At 36.6% G+C, this 18584-nt stretch overlaps 1 protein-coding gene across 1 annotated transcript in view; it reads right to left on the bottom strand.

The window, feature by feature from the left end:
• Frem2 (FRAS1 related extracellular matrix 2) overlaps nt 1–18584 on the bottom strand; it is a 159866-nt gene that overhangs the window by 25905 nt on the left and 115377 nt on the right. The window contains exons 7-14 of the mRNA XM_063232659.1: nt 15320–15469; nt 12989–13198; nt 10008–10205; nt 7098–7262; nt 6529–6711; nt 2893–3023; nt 1802–1960; nt 165–468 (exon numbers count right to left, since the gene is read on the bottom strand). Of these exons, the coding sequence (XP_063088729.1) occupies nt 165–468; nt 1802–1960; nt 2893–3023; nt 6529–6711; nt 7098–7262; nt 10008–10205; nt 12989–13198; nt 15320–15469 (1500 nt within the window). The remainder of the gene's footprint in view (nt 1–164; nt 469–1801; nt 1961–2892; nt 3024–6528; nt 6712–7097; nt 7263–10007; nt 10206–12988; nt 13199–15319; nt 15470–18584) is intronic.

Genomic DNA, 18584 nt, shown 5'->3' with positions numbered 1-18584 from the left:
TAACAAAATGCAGAATGAGTAACTGTTTTCGAATGAATATTCTGTAAAAGTAGAATTTTAATTTTCAGGACACTATGGGCACATGGGATTTTGAAGTAATAACGTGAAGTTAGACATTTGTCATAGTTCTCCGTATCCTGGCGAGCCTTGCCCAGTGCCTTTACCTTCCTCCCTGCCGATGGTGATGATCGGGCTCATCAGCTCCAGGCCTTCATTGCCATTGGTGTTTACAGCTCGGGCCGCGCACTGTACCCGGGAGCCAGGCTGGAAGTAGATGGAGTCTAAGGTGATCATCTTGGATGAGGTAAAAAACGTGTCGAAGTCCACCTCTCTCATGGGGCTGGTGACTCCATCAGGGCCTGCGGGAGCACTGATTAGCCACCGGTAGTGGGTCAGAGTGTCATTGATATTCTCACTTGCGCAAATGGAGCCTGTTTTGTCGTAGTCTGAATACTTGGGGTTGCATGCCTGTGAGAAACCAATACCTATATTAGGGATGCTGCAAAACAATGTGGACATGGTTTCCTTTTCAGTTCTCTCTGTCTTGGTATTTTTATGAAATTTCCAAATTTCAAATATCATTGATGAGAACTTTTATGAACTCTAAGCTTGACTTTCAAACAGCTTATTGGATATTCCCACCTCTCCCTCGATATACACAATATCAATAACCACAGTATTGTGTCTTGAACCCTCAGAGTCGCTGAATTATCCCTGTTTTTCTTTCCCCCAGTCTCCTCTTCTCCCTTTCTCCATCCCTCACATGGGTGTTACAGTCCACCTCCCCCTTGGGACTGGTCATATTGCCAGGGCCAGCAGGAGCACTAATTAGCCATCAGTAGCTGGTTTCTTTCATCTTTCCACGGTGGGTAAGTGGACTTGACTCACCTTGCTTCTTTTTTGTTTTTCAATATTTCATTAGTTTTTTCCTATCCATTCCCACCACCATCTTCCTGGCTGATTCATGTCCTTTTTTTCCCAGCCAAGTGAAACATGATTGTACCTCTGACCCTTTGACATAATCTCTGATCATGCCATTCTTCTATGTGAGAGGTGGTTGCTGGTTTCCAACAAAAGTGTTCAGCCAAAAAATGAAGCTCAGGAACCTTAATACAGTGTTCAGAGATTTACATGATTTGGCATCAATTTGTTGTTTATGCCTGGCTAATTTATTTATTGCTTATTATCTATTGGTAAGTTGTTATACTAGGGCTATTGTGATATGAAAATCAGTGTAAGTCATAGACGTTACACTTCAGAGTAAGAGAGGGCAAGTCTAAAAGAAATGATAACATATTATTTCTTCTGCTCTCCTCTCTTTAACTTCTTGCTGTGATAACTTGTCTGTGGAATGATCTTCCTTTACCTTATTGCTAAACTATCAAGATTCTACCTGATCTTTCTAAGCATCCTCTCAGACATAGTGTCTCAGCTCTTGTTCTTAATTTATAACATTCTTATAATAATGATCACATCTTACTTTTTTTTCAGCTACAAACTCCTGTGTTTTTCTGTTTCTTATTTTTAAATTTTTGGAAAGCCTTATTTAGTTCATGCTTATTTCTTGTAGCAAGAGTGTCTTAGATCATGTTCAATAACACATTAGTTAACAGATCTTTGTTAGGTGAAGGAGAAATGTGGATGTCCATTTAGTCAATGTTGTCTTTTCTTTTTTAAAGTTTAAACCTTAAATCTTGTAGCATTTATTTCTTTATGACAGTATTTCTTCATGATTAAAGCTCACAATTACTTTAACTCATCGCCTTATAATTTCTCTCAGTCTTTTTAATTTGCTACTCACTGTGATGCAGATGACAGGATAGCCAGACACAGGTCTGGCTCCCTCCTTAGCTCTGGAAGTGTCATCATATAGTAGCAAGGACATGATTTGAGGAACAGAAGGAAAGGTGACATCTGCCATGCTGCTCGTCTCTTCTATATACACAATGGCTTTGGTCACCTAAAAGAAAAAGATGACTGATTAGTTAAATGTTAGACTTCCGGTGTTTCTTTGGTATAGGACAGAATTTATGGTTCCCTGTGGAATCTTTGTGATAAAAACTGTCACACCTGTCACTGCAGACTGACAGGTGATGCTGACATCTTGCTCATTTCTCATTGTTCCAGAGGAAGGCACTTGAGCCTACGGTAGCTAAATCAAAGGGGGACCAGTGGCCCACAAGGTACTTGGGTTCTGTGTTTTTTTTCTCTGATTACGATGACAGTAGATAAATCTGTGTTGGTGGTGTGAAGTAAAAATTATTAAGACGAGGTCAAAATGGGGGAATATTTTTTCTTAAGTAATAATAAAAATAATAAATAAAAACCTTAAGTCTTTTTTGTGTAAAAGCAAAAATTCTGTGAAAATTATGTCCATCTTGAGAAAAAACTGGTTGCTGATATAATACATGTAATTGAACAAAAAAACCCCAAAGTTTTAGGACTACTGTATTTTGGAGTTAAGCCTTTGGGCAACACAGATTCATCAAAGTAGGAGAAATAGGTGGGGATGTTGAAAGCCTGTAAACTATTTTCTGGGTGAGAAAGTGGGTTTCAGTGAGTTGTAGGGCTGAATTAATGTCTTCCCTCTGCGGAGATGGGCTGATGTGGGCTCAGTGGCGAAAGGCTCTGAGTGGCTACAAGCACAGCTGGTCAAAGAAAGAGAAGAATGTCCTGGTCATAATCTAATCAGAGCAGAATTTATTTCCGTGGTGAACTCACGACCTGGCACTTGCCAGGCAGGCACTTATGCCACTGAGCTAAATCCCCGGCCCCGACCAGGGATTTTTGAGCACCCTTTTATATAAAGTTGGTACAAAATCTCACGGCGGTTTCTTCCATGCATTTGCTGTGATAAAACACTGGCACTAATCTGTAAACTTCAGCACTTACCTGTGTCTCTGCTATCATGTTTTCATCAGGTTTTAGGTGAACAGTGAAGGCCTCTCGCATCTCTCTTATCCCATCGAAGATTACTTCGATTTCAACTATGTGCTGGGTTTCTCCTTCCTTAAACTCAATTTCTACAAATGCAAAAAGCACCAATTTAAATCTTTTGCATGCAGATATTAGATACGTAGGAAAGATCTTTCTGACCGAGGTCTACAGTGAGAAAGCTATTTTACATTGTTGCTCAGTACATTTGTGTGTATGTGCATGTGTGTGCGAAAGGGGAGCAAAAGTTTAGCAAATGTCACTAATTCTTCTGATCTATGCTGCTCTGTAATCTTTCCTCCCTCCTTTTGTTTCCTGTTCTATCCAAAGGAAAATTCTAATCATAAGTCACTAAATTAATTCATTGATTCACGGTTTAAAAAAATTCCTGAGTTAGAGGTCGATGGTCCTCAGCTCTTGTTCCCCAGAATTTCTAATCCCATGTCATATGAATGGGACTGAAAATACAGTTGTGAGTGATATTTATGAATATGTGTAGACAAGTTGGATATAAAACTGCTGAATTTTTAGATGCAATATCAAATTATATTTCAAAATCATTTTTTCCAGTTGTTTTTGGAAACTTAGAAATACTAAGATAACTACCAGTAGCTTCTCTTTTCACTCTGTTCCTGTTCCCTAAAAGAACTGCTTCACTGTCATAAAATTAAATGCATTTATCAGAAATTTCTTCTTAGCATTTAAAAATTTCAAGATGTCAAAAATCACTGGATTTTATTGAAATCATGAATAAACAGCTGCTCGTACTACTAAACTTGAATAAACCACCTTGTTGATTTTACTCTACCTTTTGAAAATCAGGATCAGAAAAATAACAGAAAAAATAAAAGTCATAATCATTCCATGTAGAGGCGATAATGAATGTCTTCTGAAAACTGGTTCAATCAGTTACAAATTCTCTGAGTCTAGCATTCCTAGTGTATCTTTTTCTACTTCAATTTTTAAATTATCAACTACATTTCTTTAAAATTGAACTAGTAAGCCAGATATCTTTAAAATTAGTTCTGTCCGGATGAAGCATTTTTCACTCTGAGCCACAGCGAGTTCTCTGTGCTTGTCAGCCCTTCTTGATCCAGGGGTGACACTAGCTAATTCTTTCTCACCTACTAACTTGTTTTTAATTTTTCTTTTTAAAATTATGTTTTATAATTTTATTTACAATGATTTTAAGCATTTAATAATTTAAAATTATGTTTCACGCTTATGCTTTATAATCCTACTTTTTTACTACGTTTGAGATATGCAATATGATGTTACAGATAATTTAGTTAGTTCTATATGGTGTGAAATTTAAAAACCAGTTAAAAATCTGGGGATTTCATAGGAAAATGGGTATTTTTGTGCTTTCTTGCATGATAATAGCTATGGTAGTCCAGGCTTTTCTCAACAAAGGAAAATTTTCTGTGTCAATAACATTCCAATCACTCTATTTTTTCCTTTGCATTTCCCTCTTTTTCCTCATTTTCATTGCTTGATTTTGTAAGCATTCAAGCTTTTATTATTCCAACGTATGCAAAACAGCTATTTAAGAAGTCAAAAATAATTTTAGCATTTCAATGATTTGTTTCTGATTGTATACTTGGTAGATGATAATCAAGTTTTTAAATCAATTTTTTCCTTAATCTGTGACTTTACTTTTCCCCACGATTTTTTCCAACTTTTGTCTTTAATTTTTATTGTTTATTTGTCAAGGGATGATTTCAGTTAAGCTATTTAAGGAAAAACTACAGAGCTTTTACCAAAATAAAACTCCATGGGTTTTTATTGTAAACATAATGCTGACACCAATGGGATAAAAGACACAGTGGTTTGGTGTAATTTAACTTTTCTTTACCTCCAGCGCTGGAGATTGAACTCCGGGGCACTCCACCACTGCACTATACATTTAATTTTGTTTATTTTTTCATTTGACATTTGCTCTCTAAATGGTTCAGGCTGGCTTCAAACTTCCAATTCCCAGCCTCAGCCTCTTCCGTAACTGGGATTACGGGCATCTGCCACCATGCCTGGAAGCAGTATTTCACTGTTTCTCTGTCAGTTCACTGCATAAAAGCGATTTTGTTTATGTTTTAGCAAAAATAATAGTTTTATTTCTAAAAAAACAAATTTTTGCTAAAGTTCATATAACCAATTATTTAGAAGGGCTTTCCCTCAAATAAAATCTGTTCATTTTAGGAAGGACTGATTTTAGACTTTTATTTTAGTAGCTAATCCCTTTTGCTTTTTCTTCTTTGGTTTACAATGATTTATTTCCTCAGAATAATCTCAGGGTAAAATTGATGCTGGAGAGTATCACAGGTTTACCATCTATGTGACACAGGTATACCATATACTTTTCTTTGTAGAAGACGTTATTTTTTCTGTTACCTAACTTCATTGATGATTGAGTAATATCTACAAGTCACTTTTTAAATGTTGTGGATGGGTTAGAACATCAAGACGAATGCCTGCAGTACTATGGTTGTCAAGAACTAATAACCAGTAGAAGTCTAAATAATTTCATAAACTTAATTTTTAATACAAGTTTATGTTTTATAAGTCCACAAATAATTCAGAGAAAAAGGGATGAGAGGGAGAAAAAGAGAGAGAAAAGAGAATTTATTTGTGTTAATTATTCATAAACATAGATAATGAAATGATCCCAAAATGTGCAGAAGAGGGACGAAAACCATCATTAAGAGGGTTTCTAAGTTGCTCAGGCTGGGATCTAAGTTATCTAGGATGAGGTCTAACTTGCAGTTCTCCTGCCTCATTCTTCAGTGTGCACTGATTACAGTTACATGCCTCTAAGGCTCACTTTCCCACGTGTTTACTGTCCTTAATTGCCACGAAATTTTATAGCTTTAAGAGGGAGGTGAGAGGGAGATTAGGAAAGGGAAATAATGATGAACGCAATCATGTGCTGCAAATGTGTTCTAATAAAAAAAGTCAGCAGAGACGCCCAGTATTTGAGGTTGTGAGATGAAACATTAATTGCCTCCAAGCTAGATCTCATTTATAAATTTAAAATAGAACTACATAGGTCAACTGTTTTTTTTCTAAATCCCACAGCATCCTTTATCACTGTTAACAAGAAACATTAAAGATCTGACAGTTATATTACTTTTTACTCCCTCCTGTTCACAAAATAAAAGCTTTCCCAGTTTAAAAGCAAACAGGCAAGCAAGCAAATAGAAGGTTTAGGTTACAAGAGTTCTCCAAAGTGAAATAAATTATTATCACAGTTATCACACACATTTTCGGTGTGACACAAACTTACAGGGAAATTATTGTGTGATGTCCAATCAAGAGCTGATGCTAAAACCAGCCAAAAGTTTAAAGTACACTCAAAATAATCTTTTAGCATATTTATCTAAAAATTCGCTAAGCCCTAACACATAAGAGTTAAAAGGGAAGCCCTATGAGTCAAAAAGGAAAGTCCTAGAAATTAATCGTTCTTTATGTTTGTAAAGGAGAAGGGTTAAGAATGCACGCCTATTTATATTTCAGTTGGAAGTTTCTTTTTCTTAAAGGTACAGCATCAGTACACAGTGGTGTGGCTCATCCGATGACAGCCCTGGGGCCCCCCCTTACCTTCTGACACTGGGTGATAGTCCTCCCCAGAGGTGGCTGAGCCATCTTTTGTGTGGACTCTCACGATGGAAACTTGAGAAGTGTCTCCTTGGCGAATCACTGGAATTTTTACCAACACTGTCTCTCCAGGCTCTTTGGGTTCTGTGACACTAAATTTGGTTTCTCCAAATTTGATTACAGTCTCTGAAATTGTGGAAAACGCAAGTTACATGTTAGTAAGGTAAACAGTGCTTCTCCCATTTCTAATGCTTCCTTTCATGTAGCAGGATACACTCTCTGTTTCCTTAGTGTTAGTGGTGAATGAAGAAGGAGAAACTGACGTATATTGCCCAGATATTTTAAAAAAAAATTTGTGTTGCTGGCTAGAAAATACAGGGCCTACATTCTCAGCTCCCAACATTATCAATTTTAATAGTTTGATTTGTTTCCCCGTATCTTAGTAGTCTTCTTCTCAATTGCTCTGAAATCCTAACCAGAAAGCGGTCATTATTTTCTGAGTCGCCTAAAACCTTAACAAGCATAAATTCCAGTTCCCAATTCACAGCTGAGCATAAGCAGTCGCCTCTTACTGTCAGCATCATCTTGGATCCTTATCAGAGTTTCGTTTTGTTCACCAATTGCAGCCCCGAAGCGGGAGTTGCTTTGTGGAGTGCCAAGTACCAGGCGGAGCTCCTCTACCTCCTCATAGAGCGTGTCATCCATCAGCTCAAGGACACAGGGCTTTTCAGTCTCACCTGGAGCAAATCATAATGTCAGCAGGTCAGTCACATCCCCTGGGCTAAGAAGGATGCAGCAGCAGCTAGCACAAAGGCGTCACAAGAGCACGGATGTCGCTTTTCTCTTGCTGTATCAGTGCAAAGTACACTGTAATAAGTCTCTGATAAATATTTACTGAATAATTAAATAAATGTGTAAACACATGCAAGAATAGGCCCTCGTATGCACAGAGAACTTCTGTAATTTCTGTTTTGAAGTTCTATTATTCATCACAGAAAGCAGGAGAAAATGGCCACTTTTTTATGAATTCCTAGCATTATGATCGGGAAGGAAATCTGGTAGATTTGTATTAGTTGGTCATCGTTACTTTGACTGTTTAATTATAATCTGACTGACAGCAACAACTGTTGGTTTATTGAACAAATCACTGAACCAAAAACAATTTTGTCCCTGCCTCTGACAAGGGGGACCAGTATTATATTTTGAACTTTCTCTTACCTCGATATTTAAAAAGTTTTTTGAGATCCATAAGGTGTACTATGAGATGGGTGATCAAATAAATCATACTTTAATGGTTGACCATTCATTTTTAATCTTCTATTACTGCAAATAACTTTGTGATATATATTCATATAAAGAAATCTTTCTGTACACTTAGGCCTTAAAAGAATATATTCCAAGGGGGAAAAAAAACTGCACAATGGTAAGTGACAACAACTCAGCCTGTCTGAGATTTGGTATCCAGACTGTGGAAAACAATAACTTGGAGAAGAAACAAAAGAGATACTACTTTGTTCCCTCGAAGACATGAGGGATCACACATGGCGAGGTATAAAGAGGTACAGAATAAACACATCACAACATGGAGAAGGAAGGGACCATAAGCATTTGCTCCGAAAGAAACTTCTCACGGTGTAATGCTGCAGTGCAATGGACCAGGTTGGTGTGGTCTGTAAGGGAACAGCTGGTGATCTACAGGCAACAGCTAGTGAGTGATTGTAACACAGAGTCTGCCATTCACCTGGAGAGCGTGCTTGCTGGGATGCCACTCTGAGGAAGGGCTGACTGTTTGAACCTGGTCCCCAGAGTAACCCTGGAGAAGAAATCCAAAATGGTTACTCAGTGGCCACCAGAGTTATGTTTCCAAAGTAACAGGCTGAAGAACATCCATTGGAGATAGCTCCCCATCAGACAGCAGAGTGGGAAAAGACTCTGTGATGGGTGTGAAGTGAAAGACATGGACACAGCTCTCAGAGCAAAAGGCCAGGCTCAGTCTGAGTTGCATGACATTTAAAACAGATCAATGAGGTACTCAGTGGGATGACGGAAGATGTATCTGAACAAGTAATAACAAAAATGATTCAGGACCTTTCAGAAGACACCAATAAAAAATTAAATGAACTTAACAAAATGACCCAAAACATCAATGACCAATGTAGCAAAGCCACAGCCAAAATCATCATGGAGAAAAGTTGGAAGCTTTTTTTCTAAATTAGGAACAAGACAAAGATGTCTGCTATCCCCACTTGTTTTCAATGTAATTCTTGAATTTTAGTCAGACCAATCATCCGAGGAAAAAAATAAAAGGGATATTTATAGGGAAGGAAGAAGTTAACTCATCATTATTTGCAGATGATATGATCTTCTACATAGAGGATGACAAAAACTCCACCAAAAGATTCCTAGCATTAATAGCCAAGCTCAGTAGCATAGCGAGATACAAATTCAACTCTCAAAAATCGATGGTATCCCTGTATACCAATAATAAACTCACTGAGAAAGAAATTAGGGAAACTATGCTTTTCACAATAGCATCAAGTATAACGAAATAGTAGAAATCAACCTAATCCAGGAAATAAAAGACCTCTGCAATGATAACTACCATACTTTGAAAATGGAGAATAAAGAAGACATCAGAAAATGGAGATAGTCCATTTTCCTGGGTAGTCAGAACCCATATAGTCAAAATGGCTCTACTTACAAAAGTATTACACAGATGTAATGTAATCCCTATCAAAATAGCAATAGCATTTTTTATAGAATTATAGAAAAGAATCCTAAAATTTATACAGACTCAGCAAAGACTTAGAACAGTAAAAGTAAGTCTGGGGAACAGGAAAGATAGGAGGCACCAAAATTCTGGGCTTCAAGTTATACTACACAGCTACTGTGGTAAAAGGTAGTAGAGTACAGGAAAAAAAAAACCTGGACTTGTGGATCAATGGAACAGGATGTGCAGAGGGTAAGGAAAAACCTCAGGAGAGGAAGGGAGGGGTTCAGGAAAGGAAATCACAAATGTCATGTGTATGTACCAACACCCCATGGAATGCAATCACATTGTACTACATACATACCAATAAAAATTTAAAAAGAATATGTTTCTAGAACTATAATAATTGAATTAAAGTTATTGAATAGCTTAAGGTACTAGACACATATTAAAAGTATGGCACGTATTTTATTTCATTAGCTTTCAACATTTACTTTCCAGCATTTTGAAATCTATATATTTCATATGCTTTTGCCCACCGAGTAAGTTCTAAATAAACAATGTAGCCCATCACTGGGAGACAGTAAGTTACTATGGAAACCAACATGACATTCATTCATACTGTTGTGCCTACTGCACCTTATTCTTTTGCACATTGAACTATCTCATAAACTTGTTGACATAAAGGCACTTTTATTCCCCTAATACATATTTTTAAACAAACACCTGGCTTCCTCAAATTCTATAAACAAATTTCGAGCTCAAGACTTACCAGGGAGGAACGTGATGGTTGAGACGTCAGTGTTCGGACGTTCTTCAAAGTCCATTATCACCTGCGCGGATGCCTGCCGTGTGTAGCATCTCACTGAGGACCTGAACTGGACGTCCCCACTCCGGTGGATCACCGCAGCTATCTGCCCATCACTTTCACTACCAGTGTACACTCGTTCTTTGAATTGCATCTTAGGCACTGTCAAACCAAACAAACTCTTAGATCAGAGTGAACAGATATTTCCTTAAGGAAAATGGGATTTCAGAAAGTGTCTTTGGTAAAGAAAACAGAAGAACAGAAGCAAAAACTAAATGTCTTGTCAGTCATTGGCAAATGTTGTAAACTTGAGTAAACCACTTAACTTTAAGATTTTTATTTCTTTGTTGTTTACATTTTGCTTTGCTTATTTTGTGGACTAAGGATATGCAAGAAAATGCTAAAAAATAGTAAAATAAAAAATCTTAAGGTTTTTCTATCTACATAAGTTGCTTAGGCATGAATTTTTCAGAATTTCTTGATATGAAGAACATTAAATATGGTGCATATAATTATAGCCATAGTTAAAAACTGCAGATCATGTTGGGAAAAGTGCCTGGGTGTAAAATTATTTAGGTAACATTTAAGCTGGATCAGTTAATTATAGTTCTCATTAACACAAGCTAGATTCCTAAAGCAATGTCAGAATTATCATGCTGAAGAGTATTCAGAATTCCCTTAGGAAAAAAACCCTGAAGAAAATGGTTTAGAAGGACTTTATCTCCATCTGATAAAGGCCATTGATGACTGACCCACAGACAATATTAAATGGTGAAATAATGAAAGTCTTCCTTCACAAATCAAGAGCAAGATAAGGAGGTCCATTATCACCACTTCTAGCCAACATAATTCCCAAAACATTAGCCAGAGCAGTCATGCAAGAGAAGAAAGAAAAGGAATAAAGATAGGAAAGGATGAAGTCACAGTATTACTTGCATATGACATGATACATTACTTACAAGTCTCAAAAAGCTTCACCAAAAGACTTAATTTAGCCATGTAGCAGCATACAAAACAAACACACAAAAACAAATAGCATTACTAAATACTAATAATGACTCATTAAAAGAGAAATTAGAAAAACAATACTCTTCCCAGTAGCATGAAAAATCCTTAGGAATGAACCTAACAGGAAGTGGAAGATCTCCATAATGAAAATTTTATCGATTTGAAAAAGGCAAATTGAGAAAATGGAAAGATAGCCCCAGCTCCTGGATTGGTCTAACCAATACAGTCAAAATGGCTATACTCCCAAAACTGTTATATGGATGTAATGCAGTCCCAATCAAATCCCAGCATTTCTCACAGATCCAGGCAAAACAACCTAAAATGTACATGGAACAAGAGGAGACTGGAAATAGCAAAATCAAAGCAAGTGACATCCCAATCCCAGATTTGAAGGTATACTATAAAGATATGGAGACTAAAACAGAATGGCATTGGCACGAAAACAGGCTTGTGGATCAATGAAACATAATAGAAGAAGCAATCCCAGGCACGAATGGCACTGATCTTTGACACAAAGGCTAACAACAAAGAGGAAAGATAAACTTAATAAATGGTGCTAGGAAAAATAGATATCCACATGCAGAAAATGGAGTGTAGACTCATATATTTTATCACATACTAAACTAAAATTAAAATGAATAAAAAATCTAAATATTAAAACAGAAGCACTTAATCTGCTGGAAGAAAAAATAGATACAACTCTTTAAGACATAGGTATAAGGAAAGACTTTCTGAATAGAACAGCAAAAGAAACAATACTGAAAATCCACAAATGGCTTTTTTTGCACAGCAACATAAACAAGCAACAGAGTGAAGAGCTAATCTTCAGGATAGAAAAGAATTGCCAACTATTCAGAAAGAGGGCTAACCTTTGGCATATAGACTCCTCCAAACAAAAGACCCAATCAAAATATGACCAACTGAGATAAACAGATACTTCTCAGAAGTAAAAATGGCCAATAAATACATGAAAAAATGTTCAACAACATTGATCATTAAAGAAATGCAAATTAAAATTACACTGCGGGCCAGGCATATAGCTCAGCAGCACAGAGTCTGCCTGGCAAGAGCAAGATGGTGAGTTTGATTTCTAGTACCAAAAAACCAACAAACAAACCAACAAAAAAAAAAAAAAAAAAAAAAAAAAAAGAAAATTACACTGATTTACCACCTTACTACAGGAAGAATGGGGTATCATCAAAAAAATCTAACAATAACAAATGTTGGCAAGGCTATGTTGAAAAAGAAATTCTTCCACATTGTTTGTGGGAATATACTGGCATTACCACCATGGAAACCAGTGTGGAGATTCCGTAAAAAAACTAAAAATAGAAATTCCATTTGAGACGTGATCCCACCTCTTGAATCTTCTTCTCAAAGGAGTTAAAGACATCGTATTGCAAGGATACATGCACACACGTTTATAGCAGCACAATTTATACTAGCTACCTGTTGGAAACCTTTTATATGCCCACCAATAGATGAATGGATAAACAAAATGTGGTAAACACATTTATACACAATGCAATGCCTCTGTGCCGTAAAGAAAAACAGTTGAGGCATTCCTACACAAATGGTACATCCTAGTTCAGTATGAGTGGCATTCTCATGTAAAAGGGAAAACGGGATACAGAACAAAAATGATACAAAGAGATAAAGGGAAAAGATCGTCATTTGCTGGCCAGAGAGGGAGGCCAGGAGCAACCTTCTGACCATCCTTAGAAAGAACCAATTCGGTTAGAGTTTTCATTCTGACTTCCAGCTGAAAGCTGTGAGACAAATCCCCGTGGTTTAAGCCATCCATCTGTATTTTCAGTGGCAAAACTGGCACGTGAAGATAGTACACCATCCCTGTCCATGCTTTGCCATTCTCCTTGTTATTTATATGAACTCTAGTTTACACTTTACTTACCAATGTAAAATTAATGAATACTCACAATCAGAGACAGAGTCGTTTATGGACACTGTGGCTTTGCTGGGCTCCCCGAGGGCAGCATTCATAGGCATCCGAAGCACCAGCTCAAATTTCTCAATTCCTTCCAGCATTGGTTGTCCAAGGTCATCCAGGATGGTAACATGGACAGTCTGCATGTTGACTCCGGGTGCAAAATCTAAATTACGACTGATTCCCACATAATCTGTTCCAGCTATGACAGTAACAAAAGGATTCTCCAGTGAGAAATAAATTCTTAAAATTACTACTAGGAACAGATTACGTAGATTTACAAACATTCCTCCTTTTGTAATCAAGTTCTGTTCCTGCCAGTAGGTCGTTAAGTGGAATTATCGCTAAATGAGGAATTATATATAGTATGGACATTATAATACGCAGAACAGAGAAACAAAACTCCAACTTGATGACTTGGTTTCCCTTGCATAGCTCTGACATGCAGTACTGGAATGTATAACAGGACAGAAAGCTATAGTACTGTACTGTACAATAGAATCGGCAAAAATTACAGTAGTATTTACTGTAACGGGAAGCCACCATTAGGCTGCATTGCTTACAGTGCTGCATCAGAGGTCCAAATGCAAATTGTAAGTCTGAGCAGCGGGTTGTGAACCCTAACAGCATGCCTTGGTCGTAACTCCAAAGAGTTATTAAACAAGTAGGTCATTAAACAAGGAATATATGCATTTATAACTTATTTTTTAAAAACAAGCAGTATAATACTATAGAAAAGTACCTTAACAAAAGGCAAAAGATTAGTATTTACGTAATTATGGAGGTAGTGGGTCAAAGGTCAGGTTCTGAACGTTGTCTAATAATTGAATGTAGGCTTAGTCATTTTTGCTTTTTGCGCTGAAGTTCCTCCAGCTTTATTAGAACCTACTAATGTCAATCAGAGCTAGTTATAAGTGATATATGAAATACATATATTTCCAATTTTGTTCATGGTAAATATCTATAGTTCTTATTTTTGGAGCTACTATAGAATGTCTAATTTAGACGTATGATTGCCTGTTATTTAAAGTAACAAATTTCAGGTACTTTAATTTCTGCCCCACACAACCTAGCTGTACTCCTCCCAGGGATGAGCACCGAGAACACACGTCAATACTCAAAAGGCAGAGCTGATCTTTAATTTAATATTTTTCAGGCAATAGAATATACACACATATATATTTATATTAGCTAGTTTATATATACTGTCCTATCTATCTACACTATATATATTGTCCTATCCATCTACACTGTTACTACCGTTCTTCAAGCAGTTAGAGCAAAAGTGTCTCACAATCATTTATCATTAGATACAAAAAGACTGGCAGGAGAGCACGGTGGTTCAGTCTTATTGCTTCCTTCTTTGTTTTCTGCCTTTTGCTCCTCTGGACTCACATTTCACATCAACTTTGGCGGGATACATAAGGGTTTGAGTGTCTTTAATTCACGTGTAAAAATATCTATATCTGTAGTTCATTCTGTGCTTTACTTGTTTCCATTTCTCTCTCTCATTCCCCTTCTCTGATTTGAATTTTTCTCTTAAAAATTTCTAATTTGGGAAAAAAAAAGTTTATTGGGCACTTACTATATGCAAAGCGTGGCTAGTTCTATTGCATTAAAGAGTTACAATCTAAAGGTAATTTTTAAAACTGAGTGAGCCTTGCTTGCTTGTGTGATGAATGCACAGCGTAGGTGTGTTGACCCACATCACACAAAATACGCATATATGAGACAGACGGCTTTTTGCTGTTGGACAGTTGAAAAAAAATAAAGAAAAATTTGAATTTTATGCTTGTTTTAAACTTTATAATCAAACTTTTTGAAGTTATAGATTCCAGAATAAGTTATATATATATATATATATATATATATATATATATAGTGTGAGGAAACGTCCATAGAATATTGAAAAAGGGAGGAGGGAGTCAAGCAATGATGCATATTTGCAAGACACTTTATCATTTGGTCTTTGTGAGGTAGTCATCATGAATATTCTTCAAAAAGTCTTATTACTGGATCATGTAGATTTCCTGGGCGGAGAACTAATTCACACAAACTTAGAATTAGACTTTAGACTGTATAAGTTTTACCTTAAAAATTAGCCTCTAATGCACAGCCCTTAAATGTCTTTTCCTACAGTGGTAAAGAAATCTTAGATTTATCATCTATCACATGGTAATAATTTCAGGGGAAAAAATCCATCCAGCACACTTGAAGAGGGCTGAGTGTGAGTTCATTTTCCCGCCCTGATTACTTGGGCTGTGAAGCATGTGGCATCACAGTAGCTGGAACGATCACAGGGCTGAGGTCCGGAACTGCTCACCATCAGCAGAGGGAGGGTCCGTTTTCCGAGATCTCACCGTGACACTGGACGGCCTGGAGAGGTCGGTGCCCACTCTCCACACCCGCACCTCCACGTGGCCAGCGCTCTCATCCACCGAGTACTGCACGTCCCCAAAGTAGAAGGTGGGTTCTGTGAGAATGGACAGAACCACTTTACTTTTTCGCATCAAATGCTATCATCGCGATTTCACAGTCAGCTCCATATCATGTCAGCATAGTTCTTCCTTTCAGTAGGCTAGCATCTCTTTAATCTGTACATTTATGTAATTTTCAGGTCAAAATATCACTATTCAGAAACAAAAAAAAAATTCCTACCTTGAGGAATAAGAATTGGTTTGTTTCTCATATGTGGAATTATAAACTTAGATGGACAAATAGAATCAAATGAAACAATTTGATTGTTTAAGCCTGTCAATTGTTTAAGTTTGGCTTAGGTGCTCATTTTATCATCGTTCAAGTTTTCATTCAATAACACAGAGGCTGCTATGTGCATTACGCTGTCTTTTTGTTCATTAGATTTGGGCTTAATCTGGTGTATTTAGATCCATACTAATCAATAGCGTTAGAACCTATTGGCAAAATTAAACTGAGTGTTTGTGACTACCAGTCCTGAAGACTTCACAGAAATCAGGGCCTGATTGCTGGTTACCTGTAGACTTGAAGATCTTCTATACCATTGGAAATTTCATTGAGAAGTTAGACTTGTCCTCAAGCATGAAAATACTGTGACATATGTCAAGAAAGGGTACGTATTTTGGAACTTAGTACTTTTCTCTAGTCTTGGTGATGAATTTGAATTGACTTATTAATTTTCATCTGATTCTCCCTGTAATCAAGAGTTTACTTTGTGTTATAGCTTCCAGAAGTCTGAAGTATGCTAGTTAGGTGGCTAATAAAAACTTAGAGATGATTTGTAAGCTTATTTTTTTTAAAAAAACTTAATTCTAATTACAGTAAGCTCAGAGGAAATTGTAAATACCCTATACTTTCTTTGTTGTGAATTTATTTAATAATCAATCATTAACAAGAGTAAATTAAATTGAGTGGTACATGAGGCAACTAGCCATTTGATGTGAGACATTCTGACCGTTTTGTCTCTCATTTTACAAGATTCAAAAGGACTGAATCTAAAAGGATGTGCAATTTATATCACTGATCTCAGAATACAAGGTCATCAAAGAGATCACGCCATGTTTCAGAGAAGCTGATTAAATTCGCAAATACACAAAATGAGCCAAAATTCTGAAAGAATTTGTGAAAGAATTCACAAAGCCACTGGAGAAGCTGAAAGGAAAAGAAACTTCTGCATACTACTCAAGTTAGATCTGAATTTTTTATTTTTCTGCCAGCCAAACTTTACTAAAACTGGCAATTTGCTTTGTCTCTTCATGTAGTGAATCTGATAAAAGCATACAATCACCCTGAACTTTTGAATAATACAAGACCCCTGGAAATTTTGTTTTGGTTCAGTAGGTGATAAATTTGCCTCTAATGTGGCTTACCTCCCTCCCTCCCTTCTGTTCCACTTGGAGCACGTGAGTGTATGTGTACAGACGAAGGTGTTATCTTAATAACTGCAGTCAAAGCAGACCTGGACTGCAGGTCAATGCATTCCTTACATTTCTCACATCTAAGGAGGGGGCAAAGGTGAAGGCAGAGAAGCCCTGAGAACATTTACTCTGGCCAACCAGGACATCTGCTGTCTCTTCAAAGGCTATTATAATTACTATGGAGGTGTGATCACCTGCATCCAAACAGTGTTCTCTCTAAACCTTTTTCCAGTCTTGACAAACTGCATCACCACACAAGCTAGGTATCTGAGAGAGGGAGAGAGCTGTGAAGTGTGGTAAGGAAGGGCTGCCTATTGAACAATGTTACCTCCCTCCTTCCTATTCCTCACAGATAATCATTAGAACCAGCGGAACAGAATAAAATTATGCGGGTGAGTTCAACCACGAAACATCAGAGGAGATATGTATTAGGACAAAATTGTGTTTTGCCTGTGCGTGCTCAGATTTCATTGTGTCAACTGTAGAACAAGTGGTTTTATTTTGTACTTTAAAGTGTAGTTGATACACAAAAGGGAGTCCTATGTAGTACCTTCAGAATTGAGATCCAATCTGTCATTCAGAATGAATATTAATGATAATAGATGCCATATATAGATACGTACACTTCATATGAGCGAAAGAGAATGAGGTACAGCAGGATGGCAAGTGGACAATACCGCAGATCATGAGTCACAGAACCATACAGAGAGTGTTATCAGGTAGCTTGGTATGTGGAAGGTGCACTGATAATTATGTCTAGTAAGAGGGTAATAAAACAGAGTTTTAACACTAAATCCCTCAAGGTTGATAAGACAGTTATTAGAATTAGGAAAGTTAATTATCTACTCCTTAAAAGGAAGTTCTTTATCATTAGTTGTTGTCAATTATACATATGATATTTCTCTATCTCTGTGCTCCATTCTGTGCTTCTTCTGTTTTTTTAGGATGACGAAAAGATTGGTTACATAAAAACTGGGATTATTGTAAGTAAAGTTTGAGGTGTTTAACTACTATGAGATTATAATACAATTCAATGGTTTCTATGGCAAAACAAAACAAACAAACAAAATAATCCCAAAATTTAACTACCTAGTTCCTTGTGCCATGAGTAAAAAAGAAATGGCTAAATATCACCATCTTTATGTCTTCAGTGTAGACAAATGAGAATTGAAAATTATGAAATTTCTAAAATTTGAATATGCTTATAATTTATTCAAAACTTTATGTAATATAAATGAATGACAGATCCTTCAAGTAGGTTACAGCTGTCACATAAAAAATGACAAATTGTTTCTGAAATATTTTAATTGGTACAGAACAAGCAAAAGGAAGAAAGGGATAAGTGAGTGAAGATAATTAATATTTGAAGGTAACAAAATCCAGAATAATTGCTTGCAATAGCAAATAACTATTATTTATGAGTAAGATTTTATACCTGTTTTTTGGCAAACCTTTTTTTTTTTTTGGTTTAAGAACTTGTTTTATTATTATAATTTTAAATTAAACAAACCAAAGATCTTTGCAAGTCAGTTACGGAAATACCTGATCACAATTTAGAGCAAGTTACATAAAGCCTATTTAATTCTCTAGTTTAGCTCTTAAATACATAGGGTCTTGTACTATATTCAAGCCTACAGACTTAGTGGAGAAAACAACTAGAGGCTAATATTATTTGGAATGAGAATGTAAATGAAT

This window comes from Cavia porcellus, unplaced genomic scaffold (genome assembly GCF_034190915.1).
Source record: "Cavia porcellus strain 051 isolate PalLab524CR breed Dunkin Hartley unplaced genomic scaffold, mCavPor4.1 scaffold_21, whole genome shotgun sequence".
Taxonomy (NCBI): domain Eukaryota; kingdom Metazoa; phylum Chordata; class Mammalia; order Rodentia; family Caviidae; genus Cavia; species Cavia porcellus.
Note: the sequence above shows the minus strand (reverse complement) of the source record. Positions and strands in the feature narration are given on the sequence as shown.